This window comes from Bos taurus, chromosome 5 (genome assembly GCF_002263795.3).
Source record: "Bos taurus isolate L1 Dominette 01449 registration number 42190680 breed Hereford chromosome 5, ARS-UCD2.0, whole genome shotgun sequence".
Lineage (NCBI taxonomy): Eukaryota > Metazoa > Chordata > Mammalia > Artiodactyla > Bovidae > Bos > Bos taurus.
This window is the reverse complement of record NC_037332.1, coordinates 26,729,946-26,752,339: the sequence shown is the minus strand read 5'-3', so window position 1 is coordinate 26,752,339 and position 22,394 is coordinate 26,729,946. Positions and strand designations below refer to the sequence as shown.

General features: G+C 51.3%; 1 protein-coding gene across 1 annotated transcript; it reads left to right on the top strand.

The window, feature by feature from the left end:
- Nucleotides 1–394: 394 nt before the first annotated feature.
- ESPL1 (extra spindle pole bodies like 1, separase) lies at nucleotides 395–22,164 on the top strand. Its single transcript, NM_001045949.2, has 31 exons — nucleotides 395–485; nucleotides 879–971; nucleotides 1,147–2,190; nucleotides 2,471–2,575; nucleotides 2,735–2,855; nucleotides 5,181–5,317; nucleotides 6,315–6,508; nucleotides 6,790–7,029; nucleotides 7,251–7,395; nucleotides 7,667–7,805; nucleotides 8,003–8,142; nucleotides 9,381–9,515; nucleotides 10,690–10,809; nucleotides 11,308–11,479; nucleotides 11,849–11,977; nucleotides 12,108–12,264; nucleotides 12,879–12,988; nucleotides 14,010–15,007; nucleotides 15,463–15,787; nucleotides 15,984–16,139; nucleotides 16,522–16,735; nucleotides 16,837–17,027; nucleotides 17,614–17,741; nucleotides 17,865–17,987; nucleotides 19,883–20,038; nucleotides 20,149–20,319; nucleotides 20,445–20,549; nucleotides 20,721–20,836; nucleotides 21,113–21,196; nucleotides 21,365–21,529; nucleotides 21,801–22,164. The coding sequence occupies exons 1-31, from the start codon at nucleotides 471–473 to the stop codon at nucleotides 22,000–22,002; spliced, it is 6,330 nt and encodes a 2,109-aa protein (NP_001039414.2). The 5' UTR covers nucleotides 395–470; the 3' UTR covers nucleotides 22,003–22,164.
- Nucleotides 22,165–22,394: the final 230 nt, after the last annotated feature.

Genomic DNA, 22,394 nt, shown 5'->3' with positions numbered 1-22,394 from the left:
TCCTTGAAAGGCTACGCCCTTTTTTTGCTAGTAACCCAAATCGATAGTTTCCAAGTAAGTTCTTCTTGTTGTCTAGTCTACTTCTCTTCTCTGGAAATTTAAACTCTTTCCGAGCTCTGACGATAAAGGGGAGGTGACAAAGGCAGTGGGCTGGCCTTCACGACCGCAGATAAGCCGCAGGAAACTGAGGAGGTCTGCCCCAACTGGAAAAGGTGGGAAAATCCGCGCCCCCAAGAGGTCGTAAAGTCCAGAGCAGCGGGATCCCGTTCGCAGGCATCACGTGACGACCCAGAGCGGCGGGTAAACTACAACTCCCAGAAAGCCTCGCGACCGGCCGGCGTTTACGCAACTCTCGCTGATTGGTCGCTGGGGATATTTGAAAGGAAGGGCTGGCGCGGAAAAGGAAGGTTACATTTTGGATCCTTGCGATGTACTCAGTCTGGTGATAACTCCTGGCCCTGGAAAGAAGAATGATCTCTAGGACGGTAAGGCCTGGAGGTACTCGTGAACGGTGTATGCGCCGAGGTGAATGGAGCCCCAGCGCTGACTTAAGGGATAGGCCAGGCGGTTCCACTAAAAAAGTCGGGAGTCCTCGGAGCATCCTGGTGGGCGCCGGAGAGCTCGATGGAGGCCTCTGTTGTGGGGCGTTGGTTGGTAGGATGGGTAGTGAGGCCGGGTATAGGCTGGGAGGAAGGCATAGCAGAAGCGTCGGTTTATAAATGGGAGCCCGGCGTCCTGGCATGGGCTTTTTTTCCGACAGGATTTCTGATGGCTTTCTTTGCCCGCCATCTTCCGCACCTTCAAGCCCTTCTCCAGCCCTTCATTTAGCTCCTTTACAGATCTTCTCTGCCTTCCCTAATCCGTCTCCTTTCCCCCAGCCCTCCGGCACCATGAGGAGCTTCAGAGGAGTCAACTTTGGGACCCTGCTAAGCAGTCCAAAGGAGACTGAAGAGCTGCTGCCTGACTTGAAGGTGGGCGCGCTGTTCGACTGTGGACACACCTGGCTTACCAAGCTGAGCTGTTTTGTTTTTTGACTTATTTGAAGAGACAGATGAGTAGGAGATCCTTTCTTGGGCAGTCCTGTTTCTATTTCCTTTCCACATCTCTTTCTTCTTCGTTAGCCTCATTCATATCTTCCTCTCCTAGGAGTTCCTGACCAAGCTTCCCAGCTGCCGGTCTGATTCCGAGAGGAGACAAACTTGTGATGCCATTCTGAGGGCTTGTAACCAGCAGCTGGCTGTCAAGCTGGCTTGCCCTAGGCACCTGGGAAGCCTGCTGGAGCTGGCGGAGCTGGCTTGCGAGGGCTACTTGATGTCTACACCCCAGCGCCCACCCCTCTACCTGGAACGAATTCTCTTCATCTTTCTGCGGAATGTTGCTGCACAGGGAGACCCAGAAGCCACTCTCCGACTCGCTCAGCCCCTCCATGCCTGCTTGGTGCAATGTCCTCGCCAAGCTGCTCCTCAGGACTACGAGGCTGTGGCTCGGGGCAGCTTTTCTCTGCTTTGGAAGGGGGCAGAAGGCCTGATGGAGCGGCGAGCTGCATTCTCAGCTCGGTTAAAGGCCTTGAGCTTTCTAGTACTCTTGGAGGATGAAAGTATCCCTTGTGAGATTCCCCACTTTGCTTCTCCAACAGCCTGTCGAGTGGTAGCTGCCCATCAGCTATTTGAAGCCAGTGGGCATGGTCTAAATGAAGCAGATGCTGATTTCCTAGATGACCTGCTCTCCAGGCATGTGATCACAGCTTTGGTGGGTGAAGGAGCCTCTCCTGGTCCTCTTTCCCCACAGAGGGCCCTCTGTCTCTTGGAGCTCACCCTGGAACACTGTCGTCGCCTCTGCTGGAACCACCACCACACCAGGGCCACAAGTACAGTGGAGAAGGCCCACGATTACCTAAGGAACACCAGTCTGGCCCCCAGCCTCCAGCTGTGCCAGCTGGCAGTTGAACAGTTGCTGGCTGGGGAAGGAGGACCCCAGGCAGTGGCCAAGCTTCTGATCAAGGCAACAGCTGTCCTGAAGAACAGCTTGGAGGCACCATCACCCCCACTACGGGCATTGTGTGACAGCTGCCAGTTCTTCCTCTCAGTCCTGGAGCGAGGCACCAAGAGGTGCTATGGACTTGATGCCATTCTGAGCCTCTTTGCTTTTCTTGGCAGCCACTGTTCCCTCATCCAGCAGCTGCAGGATGGTGTGAGTTCAGGACCCAGAGGTCGGGTGGGAATGTGGTTCTGTGGCCTCTCTATCGGGCTAGGGTCTTTGGTAAGATCTGGAGACCCTGGGTTCTGCCTTGGTAAGCTGCTCTCTGGACCGTGCCTGGCCAGCCAGCAAGCAGCCTAGTATATGCTGGCGGGGGTCCATTCTGATGTCCTTCTTCCTACTCCCCAGGCGGTGTCAGTTCTCCAGGGCTCTGGGCCAGGCTTCAGCTTGGAGCTCTCTGCCCCTCCAACCGGCCTTTCCCTTCCTTCCTCAGGTCTGTGGGGACTCCTCCAAGCAGCTGCAGGCTTTGGTTCAGATACACTTTCAGGGACTTCACCTCTACACTGCGGTGGTTTATGACTTTGCCCAAGGCTGTCAGGTACCATCTGGAATCAAAAAACCTGGACAGGTCCTAGGATCTGGGGTTGCTTGACTGTCCTTGGTAGAGCTTTGAAGTTGCTTTGGGCATAGAGTTGGGTGGACATCATCTTGGACCTCTTATGTCTCCTGTCTCTTCTCACCTTTCTTGTCCCTTCAGGAAGCTAATTTGGCTGACCTGGCCCGGCTAGTGGACAGTTGCAGATCTACTGTTACCTGGATGCTGGAGGCCTTACAGGGCCTGTCTGGCCGAGAGCTGACTGACTACCTGGGGATGACTGGTTAGTACCATGGGTGTCAGATGCAGGGTTCTTGGGAGAGTCATCACTTGTTAGGCAGGCAAGTAGCACTTGCTGGATAGTTCTGACCTCTTTGGGATTCCCTGTGGCTTTTGGAGGCAGTGAAAAGATATTTATAAGTATCCATTACTCTGTATTTAATATCAGTAGAGAAGTGATGAGACTAATTTACCAGAGCAGATATAATTTTTTTTTCTCATTGACGTTGAAATGACTTGGCATGTGTTTCATGAATATGTGAAAGTGAAAGTTAGTCACACAGTCATGTCTGACTCTTTGCCATTCCATGGACTGCAGCCTGTCCCGCTCCTCTGTCCATGGAATTCTCCAAGCAAGAATACTGGAGTGGGTTGCCATTTCCTTCTCCAGGGGATCTTCCCAACCTGAGGATTGAACCCATGTTTCCTGCAATGCAGGCAGATTCTTTACCCACCGAGCCACTAGGGAAGCCCATGTAGAATGGTCATAACTTAAATTTTTTAAAACCAGACAAAACATTCACATCATTCAAAATTCAGATTGCACAAAAGGGCAGACAGTGAAAAGTCCCTTTGCTCCTCATAATCCTAGTAACCCAATCCCACTTTGCAGATGCAGCTAATATGGTCAATTTCTTATGCATCCTGCTAGAGACACACTATGTATATATACTATATGTGTATACACTAGGTAATACGTATATATTAGCCAACAGGTGTATATACTTCCCCACTTTTTTTTTTCTCCCCACCCTTTTTAATTGAAATAAACATAGGGAAAAATACTAAAGTCATAAGCAAACAGTCGGATGAACTTCTGCAAAGGAAGCATACTTTGTAATTAGCATCTAGGTCAACTCAAAGAGTATGACTTAAACCCCCTGAAGACCCCTCTGTTCCTCCTTCTGGTCCACGCACCCCAATAGTAACCACTATCTTAACAGCATCAGTTAGTTTTGCCTGTTTTTTGTATTTCATAATAAATTTCCCCCTTAATTTACAAAAAGCATGGCCCTTTAGTTTAAATTATGTAAACCTAAAGAGTTCAGTCACTAGAAGGTTTTGGAAATTTTTCATATTCATATTTTCAGGTTGAATCTAGCCACAGAAGCAAAAAAATATAAGTCACAAAAATTAACAGTATGAAAATTCTTTCCACAGAATATTGAAGTCCTACTTTATTTTCTTCCAGCCATCTATGTCAATAGCCAGGAAGCTGCCTAAACTAGAATTTAGGAAGAGTGTATTAATTCATGCAGTGAATATTTATTGAGTACCTACTATGTGCTGCTAAGCACTGTTTCGAGTTCTTAGGTATGTCAGTAAACAAAACAAAGAGCTCTGCTGTCATGGAGCCACATTCTGGTTGGGGGAGAAAGATCATAAACAGTAGGATCACTGAAGTAGAACTTGTTAGAAAATGATCAGAAATATGGAGAGAAAGGAAAAGTGGAACAGGAGAAGAAAGGGAATTAGGAGCTCAGGGTAGATGAGGGGCAAGTTACCATTTAAATAGGTGGTCAGGGTTGGCCTCATGAAGAGGGTGACGTGAGAACAACTTGGAGTGTGGGAGGGAGTTGGCCAAGTAGGCACCTGGGAGAGCACATCCCTGGCGGTGGGAGCAGCCAGTGCCAGGGCCCTGTGGCAGGATAGAGGTGGTGTGTGTTTAAGGACCAGCGGGGAGGCTAGTGAGGCTTCAGTGGACTGAGGGAAGAAGAGGGAAGTGAGGGACAGGCCAGAGTGTTTCCCCCAAAATGCTGACATTTGAAGCAAGGTGAAGACAGATCAGTGTGTGAGGACGGATGGGCCCTGTATGGGAATGAGGGCTTGGCTCGTAAAACAAGGGCAGAGGTTGGACTTCCCCGGTCGTCCAGTGGTAAAGAATTCGCCTCACAATGCTGGTGATCTGGGTTCAATCCCTGGTCAGAGAACTAGGATCCCAGAGCAACGAGAGCTGTGCACTGCAACTAGTGGGCCTCACACCACAACTAGAGAGTCTGAACTGCAACTAAAGATCCCACATGATGCAATGAAGATCCCACAGCTGGCAACTAAGACCTGACACAGCCAAATAAACAAATATTTCTTTTAAAAAAAGGTACAGAGGGGCTGGGTGATGTGAGGTTGCCTTCCGGAATGGAGGGCTCAGGCTGACTTGAAACCCGGGAGGGGAGAACGGCTCCATTCTCACTCCCTAGCAATGGGCGTTGCTGTCTAATCTGGGGGCTGCTGAGCTGACCACACAGGTTGAGCATCTCTCTACTGCCCCTCCAATAGCAGAGGGCATGGAGCCATTCCTGCGGTCCTCTGTCCTCTCTTTCCCATGCAGTCTCTTACACCAGTAACCTGGCCTACAGCTTCTACAGTCACAAGCTCTATGCCGAAGCCTGTGCCATCTCCGAGCCCCTCTGTCAGCACCTGGGCTCAGTGAAGCCAGGCACCTATCCTGAGGTGCCCCCTGAGAAGGTACGCGGGTAGGAGGCAGGTGATGTTGAGAGGGAGGAGGGGACTCGAGTGGCATGCAAGGGCCTGGCCAGGACCTTGGAGTAGAGAGTCAGGAGCTGCATGTTGGCACCGGTACCTGGGGCGGTGTTTCCCAGACCTCACCTGTACTGTTATTTACTTTTTGATTGACTCACTTTTTATATTTAGCCTGATCCCCAGCCAGTGCTTTTCATCCTGGCTAGATATTAGAATCGGGTGAACTGAAAAAAAAAATTCTGAAGCCTGTCCCAAGCTAATTGCCTCAGACTCTCTGGCACTGGAGCCCAGGCATCTGGATTTTTTAAGGAGTTCCTTTGGCCAACCAGAGTGAGAACCACTATCATAAAGCAAGAATATACCCATGAAATGATGGGCTGGCTGGATTAACAGGCGAGATGGGTCACAGAGGGCCTTGGGTTTCATCTGATGAGCCTCTCAAGGACTGATGTGGAGGCCTTGGGTTTCTCAAGGCCACAACCCAAGATGTGGCATCTTGGGTTTCTCAGCATTGCTGTAGTGAATGATTGGAGGGCAGGGACAACACTGGGCACCCAGGTGGCTCCAGCAGATCAGGCAGAAAAGGGCAAGCGTCTGAACTGAGGCAGCTTCCTGGGGGATGGACAGAAGTGGGTGGGCGCAAGAAGTCAAGGACTAACCGGAGAGTGACTGGCTGTGTGAGAAGGGGAAGGAGGAGACCAGGATGGTCTTGCTTTCCAATTCAGGAGAAGGTGGCGATTTGCTGAGGAGGGTGAGGGTCAGGAGGAGGAGCAGGTTTTCAAGGGTGTAGGCAATGGATATGTGGGTGGGATGGGTTGAAGCATCAAGCTGAGAGCACTCAGGATATTTAGTTCTTAGGTGTCTCCTGCTGTGGGGCGAGTCTGGGGGGCAGGAGGACCGTGGGCATGCATGCACATACTCTCCCATGGTACGTACTCCTTGCACCCCTCTTCAGTTTCGTCTGTTTTCTTCCTCTGGTCAGTTGCACAGGTGCTTCCGGCTACACATAGAGAGTTTAAAGAAACTGGGTAAACAGGCCCAGGGCTGCAAAATGGTGACTTTGTGGCTGGCAGCCCTGCAGCCCTGTGGCCCCGAACACATGACTGAGCCAGTCACCTTCTGGGTTCGGGTCAAGATGGATGCTGCCAGAGCCGGAGACAAGGAGCTACAGCTGAAGTGAGTTGGTGGGGAAGGGGATGACCCAGTCTCCTGGCCACAGCTGCTTTTGGCACTCAAGGTCACGTTCATTCTCGTGGCTGAGAAAGGCACTGTTCCCTCCGTTCACTGTGATTGATTGAGTGCCAAGTGTGAGCAGGCACGGGGCTGGGTTCTGGGAGGGACAGCAGTGACAGGCAGTGTTCTTGCTTTCACCCCTGGAAACTGAGCTCAGCAAACCAAGGCGGGGACTCCTTGGCGTGGGGCCAAGTCTTCCGAGTGCTGAGCCTTCCCTCTCTCAGGACGCTGCGAGACAGCCTGAGTGGCTGGGACCCGGAGAGCCTGGCCCGCTTGCTCAGGGAGGAGCTGCAGGCCTACAAGGCAGTGCGGGCCAACACAGGGCAGGAACGGTTCAATGTCATCTGTGACCTGCTGGAGCTGAGCCCCGAGGAGACGCCAGCTGGGGCCTGGGCCCGAGCCACCCACCTGGTGGAACTGGCTCAGGTGCTCTGCTATCACAACTTTGCCCAGCAGACTGACTGGTGAGGAGGAAGGGCAGGGGAGGCCACTCCTGCTTCTGGCCCTGGGTGCTCTTGCCCTTTTCCGAGTCTGTTTCCCTCTCCACGTCCCTGAGCGCCCCTTGTAGTTTGTGGTCATGGGGACTCTTGAAGGGTGAGGCCAACGTGCTGCAGAAGGCCCTTCCTGGGACACTGCGGCCAGATCTCATGGTTAAGCCGGGCTTAAGTGCATCTTCTCCTGACAGCACTGCCCTCGATGCCATCCGGGAAGCTCTGCAGCTTCTGGAGTCTGTGAAGCCTGAGGCCCAGGACAAAGATCGGCTTTTGGATGATAAAGCCCAGGCCCTGCTGTGGCTCTACATCTGTACCCTGGAGGCCAAAATGCAGGAGGTGAGCGCGGTTGCTCTGGGCTGAGCAGGACTGGGTTCAGGGATTATTTTCCCTGGACCCCAGCAAGCTAGCTGTTGTTCAGTCACCTCTGTCCATGAGATTTCCCGGGCAAGAATACTGGGAATTGCCAATTCCTTCTCTGGGGGATGTTCCCAACCCAGGGATTAACCCCCCTCTCCTGAATCACAGGTGGATTCTTTACCACTGAGCCACCTGGGAAGCCCAGTAAGCTAGTACCAACCCTGCTTTTCACCCTGACCACCCCATCCAGGGTATTGAGCGGGATCGGAGAGCCCAGGCCCCTTGTAACCTGGAGGAGTTTGAAGTCAATGACCTGAATTATGAAGATAAACTCCAGGAAGATCGCTTCCTATACAGTAACATTGCCTGCAACCTGGCTGCGGATGCTGGTGAGGGCTGTGAACTTAGCGAGGTTGGATGCGGCCTCCTCGATGGCCTCCTAACAGGATGGGTCCCCCAGCTGTGGGAGAGGCTCCCCATGAGTGGGAGGTGGGCACAAGGCAGAGGCTATTATGGGAAAGATGACCACATTTCCCCAGACGGCCCAGAGTGTGAGAATGACTGGTCCCTTTCTTCTGATTTATAGCACAGTCCAAATGCCTGGACCAAGCCCTGGCCCTGTGGAAGGAGGTGCTTACTAAGGGGCAGGTGCCCGCTGTACGGTGTCTCCAGCAAACAGCAGCCTCCCTGCAGATCCTAGCGGCCCTCTATCAGCTGGTGGCAAAGGTAACGGGACAGTGTGTTGACACAGACCAGAGACTCAGCTCCTTCACCTTCTTTGGCCTGTGTCCCAGCCGGGAACTCATGTCACCCAGTGTACACTCTGTCACCAGCTTCCCCAAGTCTAAACCCAAGGCCTTAGGCAAGTTGCTTAACCTTCGAAGCCCTCATTTCCTTATTTCTAAAAGGAGAGTAATGGGACTTCCCTGGTGGTCCAGTGGCTGATTCCACTCTTCCATTGCAGGGGAATGTGGGTTGGATCTCTGGTCATGGAATTAATTAACATCCTCCATGTAACACGGTACAGCCAAAAAAATAAAATAAAAATAAGATAAAATGAGAGTAATAATAATATTAACTCAGCCTTGTTAGCATTCAATAACATAATACATGGAAGATGGTGTGTATAAATGGAATACTCAAATGATAGCCATAATTATTAGTAATTATCAGATAATTTTTTTAATATTTATTTTTATTTGGCTGCCCAAGTCTTTAGCTGCGGCATGTGAACTCTTAGTTGTGGCACGTGGATATAGTTCTTTGGCCAGGGATCGAACATGGGCTCCCTGCATTGGGAGCACAGAATCTTAGCCACTGGACCATCGGGGAAGTCCTAATTATCAGAGAATTTGAGATGTGTATACTCAGGAAAAAATACACAAACACCTGTAGACACAATTTTACATTTTTACATGCAGTGCTGGGAGGTGTCAAGGACTTCCTGAAGTTCTTCTCTGGACCCCACATTAGGAACCTATGAAAAAATGAAAAGGATCTTTGTACTATGGGTGTTAGGCCACTTTCCTAGCAGGAGGAGACTGGGGAGGCTGCCTGAGCCCTAGATTTGAATCTTACCTCTATCACATACCTGTTATGTGGGCTTAGACAAGCAGCTTAATCCTACCTAAGTTTCAGTTTCCTCTTCTGTAAAATTAGGATTAGAATTGTTATGAAGATAAAGTGAGCTAGTATAGTGGCTGGCACATAGTAAGTGCTCAGTAAATCCTGGCTATTGATGATGGCTGGCATGCAGGCTTTAGAATAGAAGGGAGGGGGCAGGATGGCTTGCACACCCCCCGGCTGCCCTCCTTTCCGGCTCCTTAGGGATGGCCAATGGTTACTCTGTCTGGGTGGCCGCATTCCACCCAGGCCCTCAGATTAGACCACAGGGCTGGAGAGGAGGGGGTGGAAATGAAGGCTTGAGTACAAGCTGGGTAAACGCGTTGCTCCCGGCCTACCAGCCCCTGCAGGCTCTGGAGGTCCTCCTGCTCGTCCAGATGGTCTCACAGAGACTGAAGGACCATGCGAAGGCAGCCGGCTCTTCCTGCCAAGTCACCCAGCTCCTCCTGACCCTCGGCTGTCCCAGCTACGCCCAGGTACAAGTGCCAGCCACCCCAGCTTGCAGACCTGGCTTCGGGGACTGGCTTCTCTTCTCTGAGAAGATGGGACACTAAAGGGGCAGCTTTTCTGCCTTCTGCATCACATTTGGCTGAAGGATCGTAAAGGGTGGTTGGGAGGCGGCTGTGGGAAGAGGAGGCATCTCCCTCCATCTCCCAGTTGTTTACTGTTACATAGCCCAGTAAGACAGAACGGCAGAAGGCCGTTTACTAATCCTGTATTTCCCAATGGTTTCTGGTGCCCTAGCTTGTTCACTGAGAGCTGTTACAATGTGTCCTAACCAGTCTCCTGGCCTCCAGTTCCTTCCTTTTCCACTCCATGTTCTAGCATGATGGTTTCAGGCACAGATCTGATCTTATTACCTCTTTCCTGCTTAAAGGATTTTGTGGACTTTTCCATTACCTGAGGGATATGGTCCAGATCCTTTATTCTGAATTGCACGCCTTCTGCACACTGGTTCACTCTTTTTCTGGCCGCTCCCTACCATGAACCCCATCTGTACCACTATATTTCTTGTATGGGCCTTGCTGCCTTTGGCTGTGTTAATCCCTCCACCCTAAATACACCCTTACCCCCATTTTTTTTTTAATTGGGGTATAGTTGCTTTTCTACAATTTTTTTCTTTTTTTTTGTTCAGCAAACACATACTTTGTCTTCAAGGCCTAGCTAAATGGTCTCCTCCTTCGTAAAGCATTTTAAATGTCCTCTTCCTCGGGCAAAATCAGCCACTTTTCCTGTGTCCCCACAGCACTGATGGCATTGTATCATGATGAGATAGATATGCCCTGCCCTTACCCCCTGCCGCGCCTCACTGCACTGCAAGCTGTTGGATAGAAGGGCCTGCTTACTGCTTATCCAGCTTTATCTCTCTAGCTTAGTGGTTAACTGAAAGCTACTAAATGAGCACTTTAGTAAGAGAATAATTCCTACGTATGTTTGTGTTAGTTGCTCAGTTGTGTCCAACTCTTTGCAACCCCAGAGACTGTAGCTCACCAGGCTTCTCTTTTCCATGGATTATAACATTTGAGATAATTTAATATTTAACTGGATGTATTCAACATTTTGCTTGCGAATACTTTAATCCACTTTAATTGGAACAGTCTGGCTGCCTGGTCACCAGCATGCTCACAGAAACCCTGATTGCTTCCTCAGGTGCACCTGGAAGAAGCAGAGTCGAGTCTGAAGCTTCTGGATCGCACCACAGACACATACCTGCTCCTCTCCCTGACCTGTGACCTCCTACGAAGTCGACTCTGCTGCGCTCGCCAGAAGGTGCTTCTCACTTTCTTGATCTCCGAAGGTCCTGGGGTTTGGAAGGATTTTAGGATTCTCCAGACATCTGTCTGGCTCCTGAGGTTTCTCTGGAACTGGGGAGAACGTTCCTGGCCCTGAGAAGCAGAGCCATCTCCTCACCTCACCTTCTCCCAAGGATCATTCACCAGTACTTCTCTAGGAGCCATTCCACCATTTTCATCCTTTTCTAGCTCTCTCGAGGACAAGGGGCAAAGTCTGTCCGGTGACTAGAAATTGGGATGACGCTGACACCCTCAACTGGGATCCAGTTGAGGGATCTAAAAGGCTGGGATTTCTCACACACGAGCTATGTGACTGGGTATCTTGTGCCCTTTGTGACTCTAGTTTTCTGTCCAGCTTTTAACATCTGAAAAGCAGGGGCTTGGGCCACGTGATCCATAGGGGTATCCCAAGCTCTAAATTGCTGATCCGACCTCACTCACTGCTCTCCTCTGCAACCCTACCCTCTATCCCCAGGTGGCTGAGGGTGCTGCTCTGCTGCTGTCTGTGCTTCAGGACCCTGCCCTCCAGAGGGCATCCAAGGCCTGGTACTTGCTGCGTGTCCAGGCCCTGCAGCTGGTGGCAGCCTACCTGAGTCTCTCGCCAGACAGCCTGCTGGCCCCGCTGTGGGAGCAACTGTGTGCCCAAGGTGAAAGAGGCGGGCAGCTGGGCCTCCTTGCTGGGTGTGTGTGGTTTGTCCGCTGTCCCATCTGCTGTCCAGCTGCATGGACAAGCCTGCCTAGAAGCTGCCCAGAGTAGGCTTGGGATAGCAAATGAGTTTCAGTTCACTTGCTGACTCTAATCGATTGCTCAGTGACTACCCTGAACTGACAAGGATTCTGAGACTGGTCTTAGGGGGAAGGAGTTCTGTGACTGATTATCTCTGTCTGCCTTAAGCACGGATGGAGAGGGTGAGAGCCTGCTTTGCATTTGCTATCTTAGTATTTGAAGGTGATGGAAGCTCTGGCCACATCATCTCCCTTCTTGTCCCTCCTACCTTCCCCCCACACTTGCCCAGGCTGGCAGACACCTGAGATAGCACTCATCGACTCCCATAAGCTTCTCCGAAGCATCATCCTCCTGCTCATGGGCAGCGATGTGCTCTCAATTCAGAAAACAGCTGTGGAGACGCCATTTCTGGACTACGGTAAGCCCCAGGAGGAGAGCCAGTGTGGGAATGAGCAGACTAGTTGGTAGGGCTGGTGGTTTTGTCTCCAGAGGATTCAGGCTGTGGATCCTGGTTCCATGTGATGATGGTCTTATCTCCTTTGCTGCAGGTGAAAATCTGGTACAAAAATGGCAGGTTCTTTCTGAGGTGCTGAGCTGCTCGGAGAAGCTGGTCTCCCGCCTGGGCCGCCTTGGTAGTGTGAGCGAAGCCAAAGCCTTTTGCTTGGAGGCCCTGAAACTTACAACAAAGCTGCAGATACCACACCAGTGAGTACAGGGCCCAAGAGCCTGGTGATTCCCAAACCTCAGTGCCTACGACCTTGACCGTGGGTTCCCAAACTGGTCCACAGATTAACATGTTATGTTTGGAGGGGTTGATGGAAGAATGCATTCCATGGCAAATAAGTAGGAAATGCTGAGTTAATCAAGATTAGATGTTTTTATTTCCTATTGTGATTGTTGTTGAGTTGCTAAGTCGTGTCTGGCTCTTCTGCGACCCCGTGGACTGTAGCCCCCAGGGTCCTCTGTCCATGGGGTTTCCTATAGAACTTATCATATCCTCCAGTATGCTAATACACATTGTAAATCTCCAGAAGGGAGGTCCAGTGTACAGTGATTCCCTAAATCTCTTTGCCTGAAGAGGATCTTTTCAGTGAGGAATCTGATTTGGGAAATCCTCTCCTTAGGCACCAGGATGGGCTGGTTTGAGAGATGAGCACAGAGGATTTCCCCAGGGAGTGCCTAAAGGCAGCTTTAGGAAGTAAAGGCTTTCTGGAGGCTGGAAAAGACTATGATGGCTCCGCCCGGGAAAGGGCAGAAAGAGACTCCCCAGGGAAACAAGGAATTCCACTGATGGGTCTGTCATCACTTCTCCCAACCAGGTGTGCCCTCTTCCTGGTGCTGAAGGGGGAGCTGGAGCTGGCACGCAATGACATGGACCTCTGTCAGTCGGACCTGCATCAAGTTCTGTTCTTGCTTGAGTCTTGCACAGGTGAGTAGCCAGGCCCACATGCCCGTGGGTGGTGGTGAGGGTGACGCACACACCGTAATGCAGCTTTACATGTCAAGGTTTGGTTCCCTTCTAAATCATGGACTTACTTCTGGTCCCAGGGCAAAACTCCCTTCACTTGTCAGACCATTGGTGTTCTCCTTCAGATGGCCTGTCTAGGACTAACCCTACCTGCTTCTTAATTTTGCAGCGCTAAGATATTTTAATTTAAATAAAACTGACTATTCAGTACCTTGGGTACTCACCACACTTCACATGTTCAACAGCCACGTGTGTGGTTACTATATTGGGCAGCACAACTGTAGCATCCTCAGAAGGGATTAGGGCTAATAATAAAATATTGTACTTATGGTGCTTTTTTTTCTTATCAACTACTTTTACCTGTAGTATTTCACTGGACCCATACAAAACCCTGGGAAGTCAAATGGGAATGTCAAGTTTTTCCATTTATAAATTCAGAAAAGTTGAGAAATTCAGTGTTTAGGGCTAGGATCATGGGGCTAGTCAGGGGCAGGAGCCAGGATTAAGACTTGGGCTTCTGGGTGCTTGCCTGCCAGCCTGAACCATGCAGCCTTCTGAGCTGCAGAGATGGAGACTCTGTGGGTTGTGCTGATCCATTGTTCAAGGGAAAACCATTAAGCTATGGGACTTCCCTGGTGGTCCAGTGGCTAAGACTCCACTCTCCCAATGCAAGGAGCCCAGATTCCATCCCTGGTCAGGGGAACTAGAGCCTGCCTGCCACAGCTAAGAGTTTACGTGCCACAACTAAGATGCCACATGCTGCAAATAAGATCCCCCCATGACTAAAACCTGGCACAGATGAACAAATAAGTAATATTTTAAAAAACAGTAAGCTATGCCAATATCTAGTGTGCTAGTACGGTAATATATATGAGCCATTAGTAAGTATTAAAATAATGCAGATGAGGGCATCAGCCGCTGGGGTAGACACACTGGTGTCATTTCTCTTAGTTTTGTAATGCTTGTTCCACTCTCTGCTCAGAGTTTCTCGGACTAGCGCAGCACCCGGACTCTGTGAAGAAGGTCCACCTGCAGAAGAGGAAGCAGCAGGCTCGGGTGCCCCATGCTCCAGAGCTCCCGGACGAAGAGCTCATTCTGAAAGGCCCTGCCCTGGAGCTGGTGGCCACCGTGGCCAAGGAACCTGGCCCTGTAGCACCTTCTGCTAACTCCTCCCCGATCCTGAAAACCAAGCCCCAGCCCAGCCCCAGCTTCCTGACCCACTTGCCCACCTGTGACTGCTCGCTCTGTGCCAGCCCTGTCCTCTCGGTGGTCTGTCTACGCTGGGCGTTGGTCACAGCGGGGCTGAGACTGGCCATGGGCCATGAGGCCCAGGGGCTGGATCTGCTGCAGGTGGTGCTGAAGGGTTGCCCTGCAGCCAGTGGTCGCCTCGCCCAAGCTCTGCAGGCTTCCCTGAATCACACAGCGCCCCCCTCCCCTGTCCCAAGCCTCTTTGATGAGATCTTGGCTCAGGCATATACACAGCTGGCACTGGAGGGGCTGAGCCAGCCATCAAACAAGAGCCTGGGAAAGGTCCTGGAGTCAGGGTTAAAGTTTGTGGTGGCGCGGATACCCCACCTGGAGCCCTGGCGAGCCAGCCTGCTCTTGGTCCGGGCCCTTGCAAAGCTGACCAGCCTCAGCTGCTGCACTGCCCAACTTTTTGCAAGCTCCTGGGGCTGGCAGCCGCCATCAATAAAGAACCCCACAGGCTCAGAACCCTCTAAGCCTCGGAACCAAAAACAGTCAGGACAGTCCAGACGAGGACGCCAGCAAGTGGGCTCTGCTACCCTGTCCCTCTCACATACCTCTCTGAAAGGTCTGGAAGGTGAAGGACCACCCTGTACACCTAAGCCCCCAGGCCGGGTCAGGCAGGCCGGCCCTGGGGTACCCTTCACCGTATTTGAGGAAGTCTTCCTTACAAAGACCAAGCCTGAGGTTCCCAAGGCCCCCAGGGTACAACGGAGGATCCAGACACGCCTCAAGGTGAGGTGGGACTACAGCTAGGTGGTACTGGTGTTGGGTGAGGGTGGTCCTGGAGAAAAGTTCTGCAGGGCAGGTGTTTCTACAGAATAGCTTCCCAGGGCCGGGTGGGAACTGTCTGTAGCTCTCCTGTTACGTATCATAGGGCCCCTTATATCTTCCATAACGAGACCTAGTTCAAGACCTCATTTGTTTCAGACGGAAGAGACTTTTCTTATTAGTTCTAGCCTGTTCCTTTCCCTTTGCATCCTTCCTCTGGATCTTCTGGTCCTTCTCCCTCTGCCTCCTTCCACATCAGAGTTACTGCCCCTGATTGAGTATGGCCGATTATGCAGGAGGTTAATTCTTAAATCTTTTTCAAGGGCCTCGGTGATGGCGCCTCCACAGCGCCACCTCCTGGCAGACCATGTCTTGTCACTGAAGGCCCCCTGGCCCTTTTCCTTTTCCCACCATTCTAGGTGAACTTCAGTGATGACAGTGACTTGGAAGACCTTGTCTCAGTTGAAGCACAGCTTGCAGAGGGGTCCAAGAGACAGGGCACTACTTCCCGGGGCCGGGGCCGGGCCAGGAAGGGCCCGAGTGTGAAGACTAACTCAGTGGCCACGTCAGGCAGTGCCCCCGGCCTCAGTGGCAGAAGCCGGAGGGTCAAGAAGGTGGCATCAGGACATTGTGAGGAGCCGGGCCCTGAGATGATGAGGACCATCCCTGAGGAACTGACTGACAACCAGATGGAAATGAGCTTTGAGATCCTCAGGGGCTCTGATGGGGAAGACTCAGCCTCAGGTGTGAGGGCAAGGGTGGAAGGCAGAAGTCCATTTTTTTTGAGGTTGCCCTGGGGTCAAAACACAAGAAATAACTGGAGCCAAAGATGGAACAGAAAGAAAGTGCTTTTGCTGGCTCTGGGACGGGACCCTAGAAGGGAGAGCAAGGGGATGGCAGGAAGAGGGAATTCTATAGAAAAGTTGTGTCGTCTGCCTAGGTGGGAAGACACCAGGGCCTGATTCAGCCGTAGGAGAATGTGAGGTGTTGAGACGGGATGCCAGCAAAGAGGAGCTGCCTGGCCCTGGCCCAGACAAGGAGAGAGACATGGATCTGGGTCCCCGGCACAGACTCCCCTCGGCCCCTGTAGCCATCGGTAAGTATGTTGACCACCGAGATCTGATCACTTGATCCCAGTACCTTTCCATTCTGTCCTTGGTTCTGGTTTTGGATCCCCATCTGGATCCAGTAGTCTTGAACGTGGGTCTGAATCCCAGCACACTCTCTACTAGCTGAATGCTGGTCACTCCGCCTCTCTGAGCTTCAAATTACTTAACTGTCAAATGGAATTGGTCAAATGGAATTGGGGCAGTGTGGAGAGAGTGGCTGCGTGTAAATTGCACAGCACCGCGCTTGGCATACTGCCCTTCAGAAATGGTAGCTGCTGTTTTCCACGTGGGAGGGGAGATGGGCACTGGTTCTTGGAAAGATTTTTCTCAGGAAGCCAGGGATTCATCTATGTCTTGTCCTTCCTTTAGATCTGTCTACCCTGGATTCCATCTGTGACTCACTAAGTGGTGCTTTCCGTGGCATCAGTCACTGCCCTCCTAGTGGGCTCTATGCCCACCTCTGCCGCCTCCTGGCCTTGTGCCTGGGCCACCGGGATCCCTATGCCACTGCCTGCCTTGTCACCGAGTCTGTCTCCGTCACCTGTCGCCACCAGCTGCTTACCCACCTCCACAGGCAGCTCAGGTGAGTGCCCCCCATCCCTCAGGCTTGTGCTGGGACAGACTAGAGGGGAGGCTCCAGACTTTGAAGGAGGGAGACCTCACCTCCACTCGTGTCGCCTACAGCAAGGCCCAGAAGCACCGAGGGTCGCCAGACATAGCAGACCAGTTGCAGGGGCTGCACCTCCAGGAGAAGCCTGGAGACATCCCTCTGGCACGAATCCAGCGCCTCTTTGCCTTCAGGCCTTTGGGATCTGGCCACTTCCCCCAGCCTGAGAAGGACAGCTTCCAGGAGCGTCTTGCTCTGATTCCCAGTGGTATGGTGGCAGGCATCGTTGGCTCTGCTGTTGTTTGATGCATCTTCTTCTTAGGAAAGAGTTGGGTGAAGGATCTTCAGGCATTAGTTAGTTCACACACAGATGTATGATCCTTATAGTAGAAGGGCATGTCATACTTTGCCACTGATTAGTCATTTTGTTACTCTCACCAAATAGATATAACCTTAAATCTAGAAGTCTTTTTTTTTTTTTTAATCTCAAGTTTGAGTTACCTGTAGATTCAATGTCTTTCTTTCTTTAGAGCTAAGTTCAGGTGTCTGGAGTTTTCCTATGCTAACATGAAACATGTTCACTGATGATTTGAGTGCCTCACTGTGAGTGGGAAGTGGGGAAGGGAGCAGGTCAGAGGAGGCAATTTTGTTAGTTTCTGTAGGGACACAAAGAAACGCAAAACATGGTCTATCTACATGGACTTGTTAGAGCAAGGGAGAGCACTTTGAACTCCAGTGATCAGGGAAGACTTCTAGGAGTTGTCTTGAGTGACGGACAGGGACTGAGTGCAGAAGATAGTGAAAGGAATTCCATGTAACAGCTGAAATAACTCGGGACATGTCCTGTGTGCCAGGGGTGACCGTGTGTGTGTTGGCCCTGGCCACCCTCCAGCCTGGAACTGTGGGCAACACCCTCCTGCTGACCCGGCTGGAAAAAGACAAACCCCCGGTCACTGTACAGATCCCCACTTCCCAGAGCAAGGTAGGTTTCCTGGGGTCAGGGAGCAGAGTTGGGCTGGGGCAGGCTTCTGGTCTACCTGTGGCTGGGGGATGGAGAGATGTTGGTCACACGGACAAGCAGAACTTAGACAACCCATCTCCAAAGCTTTCTGTGAGTTCGGCCTTGAAAGAGTTTGACGCCATCCAGAAGGAGCAGAAAGAGAACAGCAGCTGTACTGACAAGCGAGAATGGTGGACTGGCCGGCTAGAGCTGGATCGCAGGATGGAGGTGTGTGTTCCCAGTGTGGGATGGGGTTGGGCCTGCCCTAGAATATCTCCTCTCTCGGGGGTCCGTCCCAGGTCTGTGCTGAACTACCTCAAGTCTCGGGGGTCCGTCCCAGGTCTGTGCTGAACTACCTCAAGTCCTTTCTGGAGGTGTTGCTGTTTTTCAGTTGTGTCAGACTCTTTGCCACCCCATGGACTATGGCATGCCAGGCTCTTCTGTCCTCTACTGTCTCCTGGCGTTTGCTCAGATTCACGTTCATTGAGTCAGTGATGCTATCTAACCATCTCATCCTGTGCCACCTGCTTCTCCTTCTGTCTTCAGTCTTTTCCAGCATCAGGGTCTTTTCCAGTGAATTGGCTCTTCACATCAGGTGGCCAAAGTATTGGAGCTTCAACTTCAGTATCAGTCCTTCCAATGAATATTCAGGGTTGATTTCCTTTAGGATTGACTGGTTTGATCTCCTTGCAGTCCAAAGGACTCTCAAGAGTCTTCTCCAGAACCACAATTCGAAAGCATCAATTCTTCTCACTCAGCCTTCTTTATGGTCCAACTCTCACATCCATATATGACTACTGGAAAAAGCTTAGCGTTGACTGTATGCACCTTTGTCAGCAAAGTGATATCGCTGCTTTTTAATACGCAGTCTAGGTTTGTCGTAGCTTTCCTTTCAAGGAGCAAGCGTCTTTTAATTTCATAGCTGCGGTCACCGTCTGCAGTGATTTTGGAGCCCAAGAAGAGAATCTTCACTGGTTCCACTTTTTCTCCTTCTGTTTGCCGTGAAACGATGAGACTGGATGCCATGATCTTAATTTTTTTCATGTTGAGTTTGAGGCCAGCTTTTTTACTTTCTTCTTTCACCCTCAATCAAGAGGTTCTTTAGTTCCTCTTCCATTTCTGCCATTAGAGTGGTATCATCTGCATTTCTCAGGTTGTTCATATTTTTCCCAGCAATCTTGATCCCAGCTTGTGATTCATCCAGCCTGGCATTTCGCATGATGTACTCTGCATATAAGTTAAATAAGCAAGGTGACAGTAACAGCCTTGTCGTACTCCTTTCCCAATTTTGAATCAGTCCATTGTTCCTTGTCCAGTTCTAACTGTTGTTTCTGGAAGTGTAGGCCTAAATAAACATTGTGTTACTTGGGAAGCACTTTAAACAAGAGCACAAGGGGACTTCCCTGGCTGTCCAGCAGTTAAAGTTCCATGCTTCCCCTGCAAGGGGTACCGGTTCAATCCCTGGTCTGGGAACTAAGATCCCACATACATGTGGTGCGGCAGGAAAAAAAAAACAATAAAACAAAAACCAAATAAACCAGAGCCCAAGACTTGAAGGGGTTATGGCAATGAAATGTTTAAAGATAAGTACAAAATAAGAATTTAAGGCCAAATACCAGCCTCCTAGGGCTTCCCAGGTAGCTCAGCTGGTAAAGAATCCACCTGCAATGCAGGAGACCTGGATTCGATCCCTGGTTTGGGAAGATTCCCCAGAGGAGGGCATGGCAACCCACTCCAGTATTCTTGCCTGGAGAATCCCCATGGACAGAGGAGCCTGGCAGGCTGCAGTCCATGGGGTCTCAAGGAGTTGGACACATCTGAGCAACTAAGCACAGCAGCACATCAGACTCCCAGCCATAATTTTCATTTCATTTCCTGACTTAGCTTTTGCCCACCTGTTTTTATTTATCCAAATGTAGTGATTTATTACAAATCTTACCTTATCAATACTCTCTCAGAGTCTCAGCAAATGAAAACTGTTGCTCTCTTGCCTTTTATGTTGGTCGTAAGATACATAAGACACATCCACTCATTGGAAGACGCATTTCCTTGCCTCCAAGATGGTGCCTGTGGGGAAAGAAACTTGGCTTCCTCTCTCACTGATGGTTCTGTTGTGCATCCAGGTTCTCACCACTTCCCTAGAGAAGTACGTGCTGGGCTGCTGGCGGGGGCTGTTGCTGCCATCCTGCGAGGACCCCGACCTTGTCCGGGAGGCCTCCCATCTACAAGACTCACTACAGGAATGTGGCTGGAAATATCCTGACCCCACTCTGCTGAGAGTGAGTTGAGAAATCAGGGAAGAGGATGAAGTGCGCCTTACCTCTTTCCCACCTGCCACTGCGGGTGGAAAGGGGAGCTCTTGTACTCACTGACCACTGGTCCCCTGCAGATCATGCTCAGCGGTGCCAGTACCCTCACGCCGCAGGACGTGCAGGCCCTGGCTTATGGGCTGTGCCCAGGCCGACCAGCCCGAGCCCAAGAGCTCCTAGGTGAGGCAGTAGGGCGTCTCCAAGGTCAGACATCAACAAGCAGTAGGCATCTCGTGTTAGTGCTGGACAAGGTAAAGAGCCAGTAGCCATATGGGTAGCACCTGGTGGGCAGTGGGCACCTCCTCTCAACCATACCCCTTCTGCCTCCTGCATACCCCTGCCTCAGGACAGTAACGTCTGAGTGCTTTTTGCCCAGGACCTACAGAAGCTGCCGTGGGAGAGCATACCCAGCCTCCGGGCCCTGCCTGTCACTCGACTGCCCTCCTTCCGATTCCTACTCAGCTACTCCATCATCAAAGAGGTGTGGGGTTCAGGGAATGGAAAGTGGGGATGATGGGTAATTGAACAAGAAAAGGCAGAGAGACGTGGCAAGAGAGGAAGGCGGTCTTAAGAATGGACGGGGACTTGGGTTGGTTGGAGCTTGAGTGCTCCGACCAAACTGGGATGCTGATCACTGGTGTCTCTCCATCAGTCTGGGGCCTCATCAGTGCTGAGCCAAGGAGTGGATCCTCGCAGAACCTTCTACGTCCTGAACCCTCACAATAACCTGTCAAGCACAGAGGAGCAATTCCGAGCCCATTTTAGCAGGTCAGGGGGAGAAGAGTAAGAAGAGTGGTAGGGAAGGGTAGACGCAACACAGGGGTAAATGTCCTTTTCTCTGGAATCAAATGTTGCAGCCCACCTCCTTCCTAGTGTCCCTTCTGCCCTTTTTGCCACATGACCCATCTAACTCTGGCTGCACCACACAGCGTGTGGGATCTTAGCTCCCCGACAAGGGATCAATGCCCCGCCCCCTGCACTGGGCGTGCAGTCTTAACTACTGCACCTCCAGCTAAGTCCCTTCTCACTGCTTTTTCCCTGCAGTGAAGCTGGCTGGAAAGGGGTGGTTGGGGAGGTGCCGAGCCCGGAACAGGTGCAAACGGCCTTGACGGAGCGTGACTTGTACATGTGAGTGCTCAGGGCAGGGAGATGGGGAGAGGGACAGTCCCAGAGGGTGGGTATCATCATGGTCTGCTCTGGGGCTTTGGAGCCCCTGGCTGACTCTGGACAACTCTGGAGGCAGTGCCGAGGCCTGGCCCTGCGAGGTCAGTTTCATCTCACCTCCTTCTGCCTCAGCTATGCAGGGCATGGCGCCGGCGCCCGCTTCCTGGACGGGCAGGCTGTCCTGCGGCTGAGCTGCCGGGCAGTGGCCCTGCTGTTCGGCTGCAGCAGCGCAGCCCTGGCTGTGCATGGAAACCTGGAGGGGGCTGGCATTGTGCTCAAGTATATCATGGCTGGCTGGTAAGTCTTGAGGGGCAGTCTATGCAAGGTCCCGACCCCAAGTGCTTTCTCAGGTCTGAACCCTAAATCCTTGCTCTTTTGTGCCCCATTTTCCTCCCATCCTAGTTCCCTGGCATGCTTGGGCCTTTACCCCTTTGTCATCATCTATCCTCCTCCTGGAACGATGGGCCAAGGGGCTTTCTCATTGGTTTAATCCCTCTCAACTCATTCACCACCATGAATCAGAAGTTTTTGAGCCCTTACTTTGTATTTCTTCCTTCTCTTTTCCCAGCCCCCTGTTCCTAGGTAACCTCTGGGACGTGACTGACCGTGACATTGACCGCTACACAGAGGCTCTGTTGCAGGGCTGGCTTAGAGCAGGTTCAGGAGCCCCCCTTCTGTACTATGTCAGCCAGGCCCGCCAGGCTCCCCGACTCAAATACCTTATTGGGGCTGCACCTGTAGCCTATGGCTTGCCTGTCTCCCTGCGGTGACCCCTTGGAGCTCTCCTGTTGCCGGTAGAAGCTATGTGACTATTCTACCTCCAAACTTAGGTTTGGCCCTGAAGATAAATATTTTAAGTAATTTTCCGGTGTTTTACATGAAAGATTTCCTTTTGATTTAATTTTAATATAATAAAGATACATTACTTGAAATCCTGTTTTGTGTAGTTTCTCTGAGAACATTTGAAGATAAGACTCTTGCCCACTTCCCACTATGTGGTACTATAGATAAGAAAACTTGCAACAGTCCAACTCTGAGAGCATTGGGAAGAAAGGCAAACCACAGGAAAAAGATGGACCTGGCTTGGCCCCAGCAGACAAAGCTAAAGGACAGCAGGGCATCAAAATGATCTAAGTGGGGACAAAGCCCCGAGGAAACATAG

Excerpts from the sequence above, each read along its gene's own strand:
- ESPL1 (NM_001045949.2), top strand. Across the intron at positions 8,143-9,380 it reads TCTATCAGCTGGTGGCAAAG|CCCCTGCAGGCTCTGGAGGT; the intron begins GTAACGGGACAG and ends CCGGCCTACCAG. Across the intron at positions 21,530-21,800 it reads AAGTATATCATGGCTGGCTG|CCCCCTGTTCCTAGGTAACC; the intron begins GTAAGTCTTGAG and ends CTCTTTTCCCAG.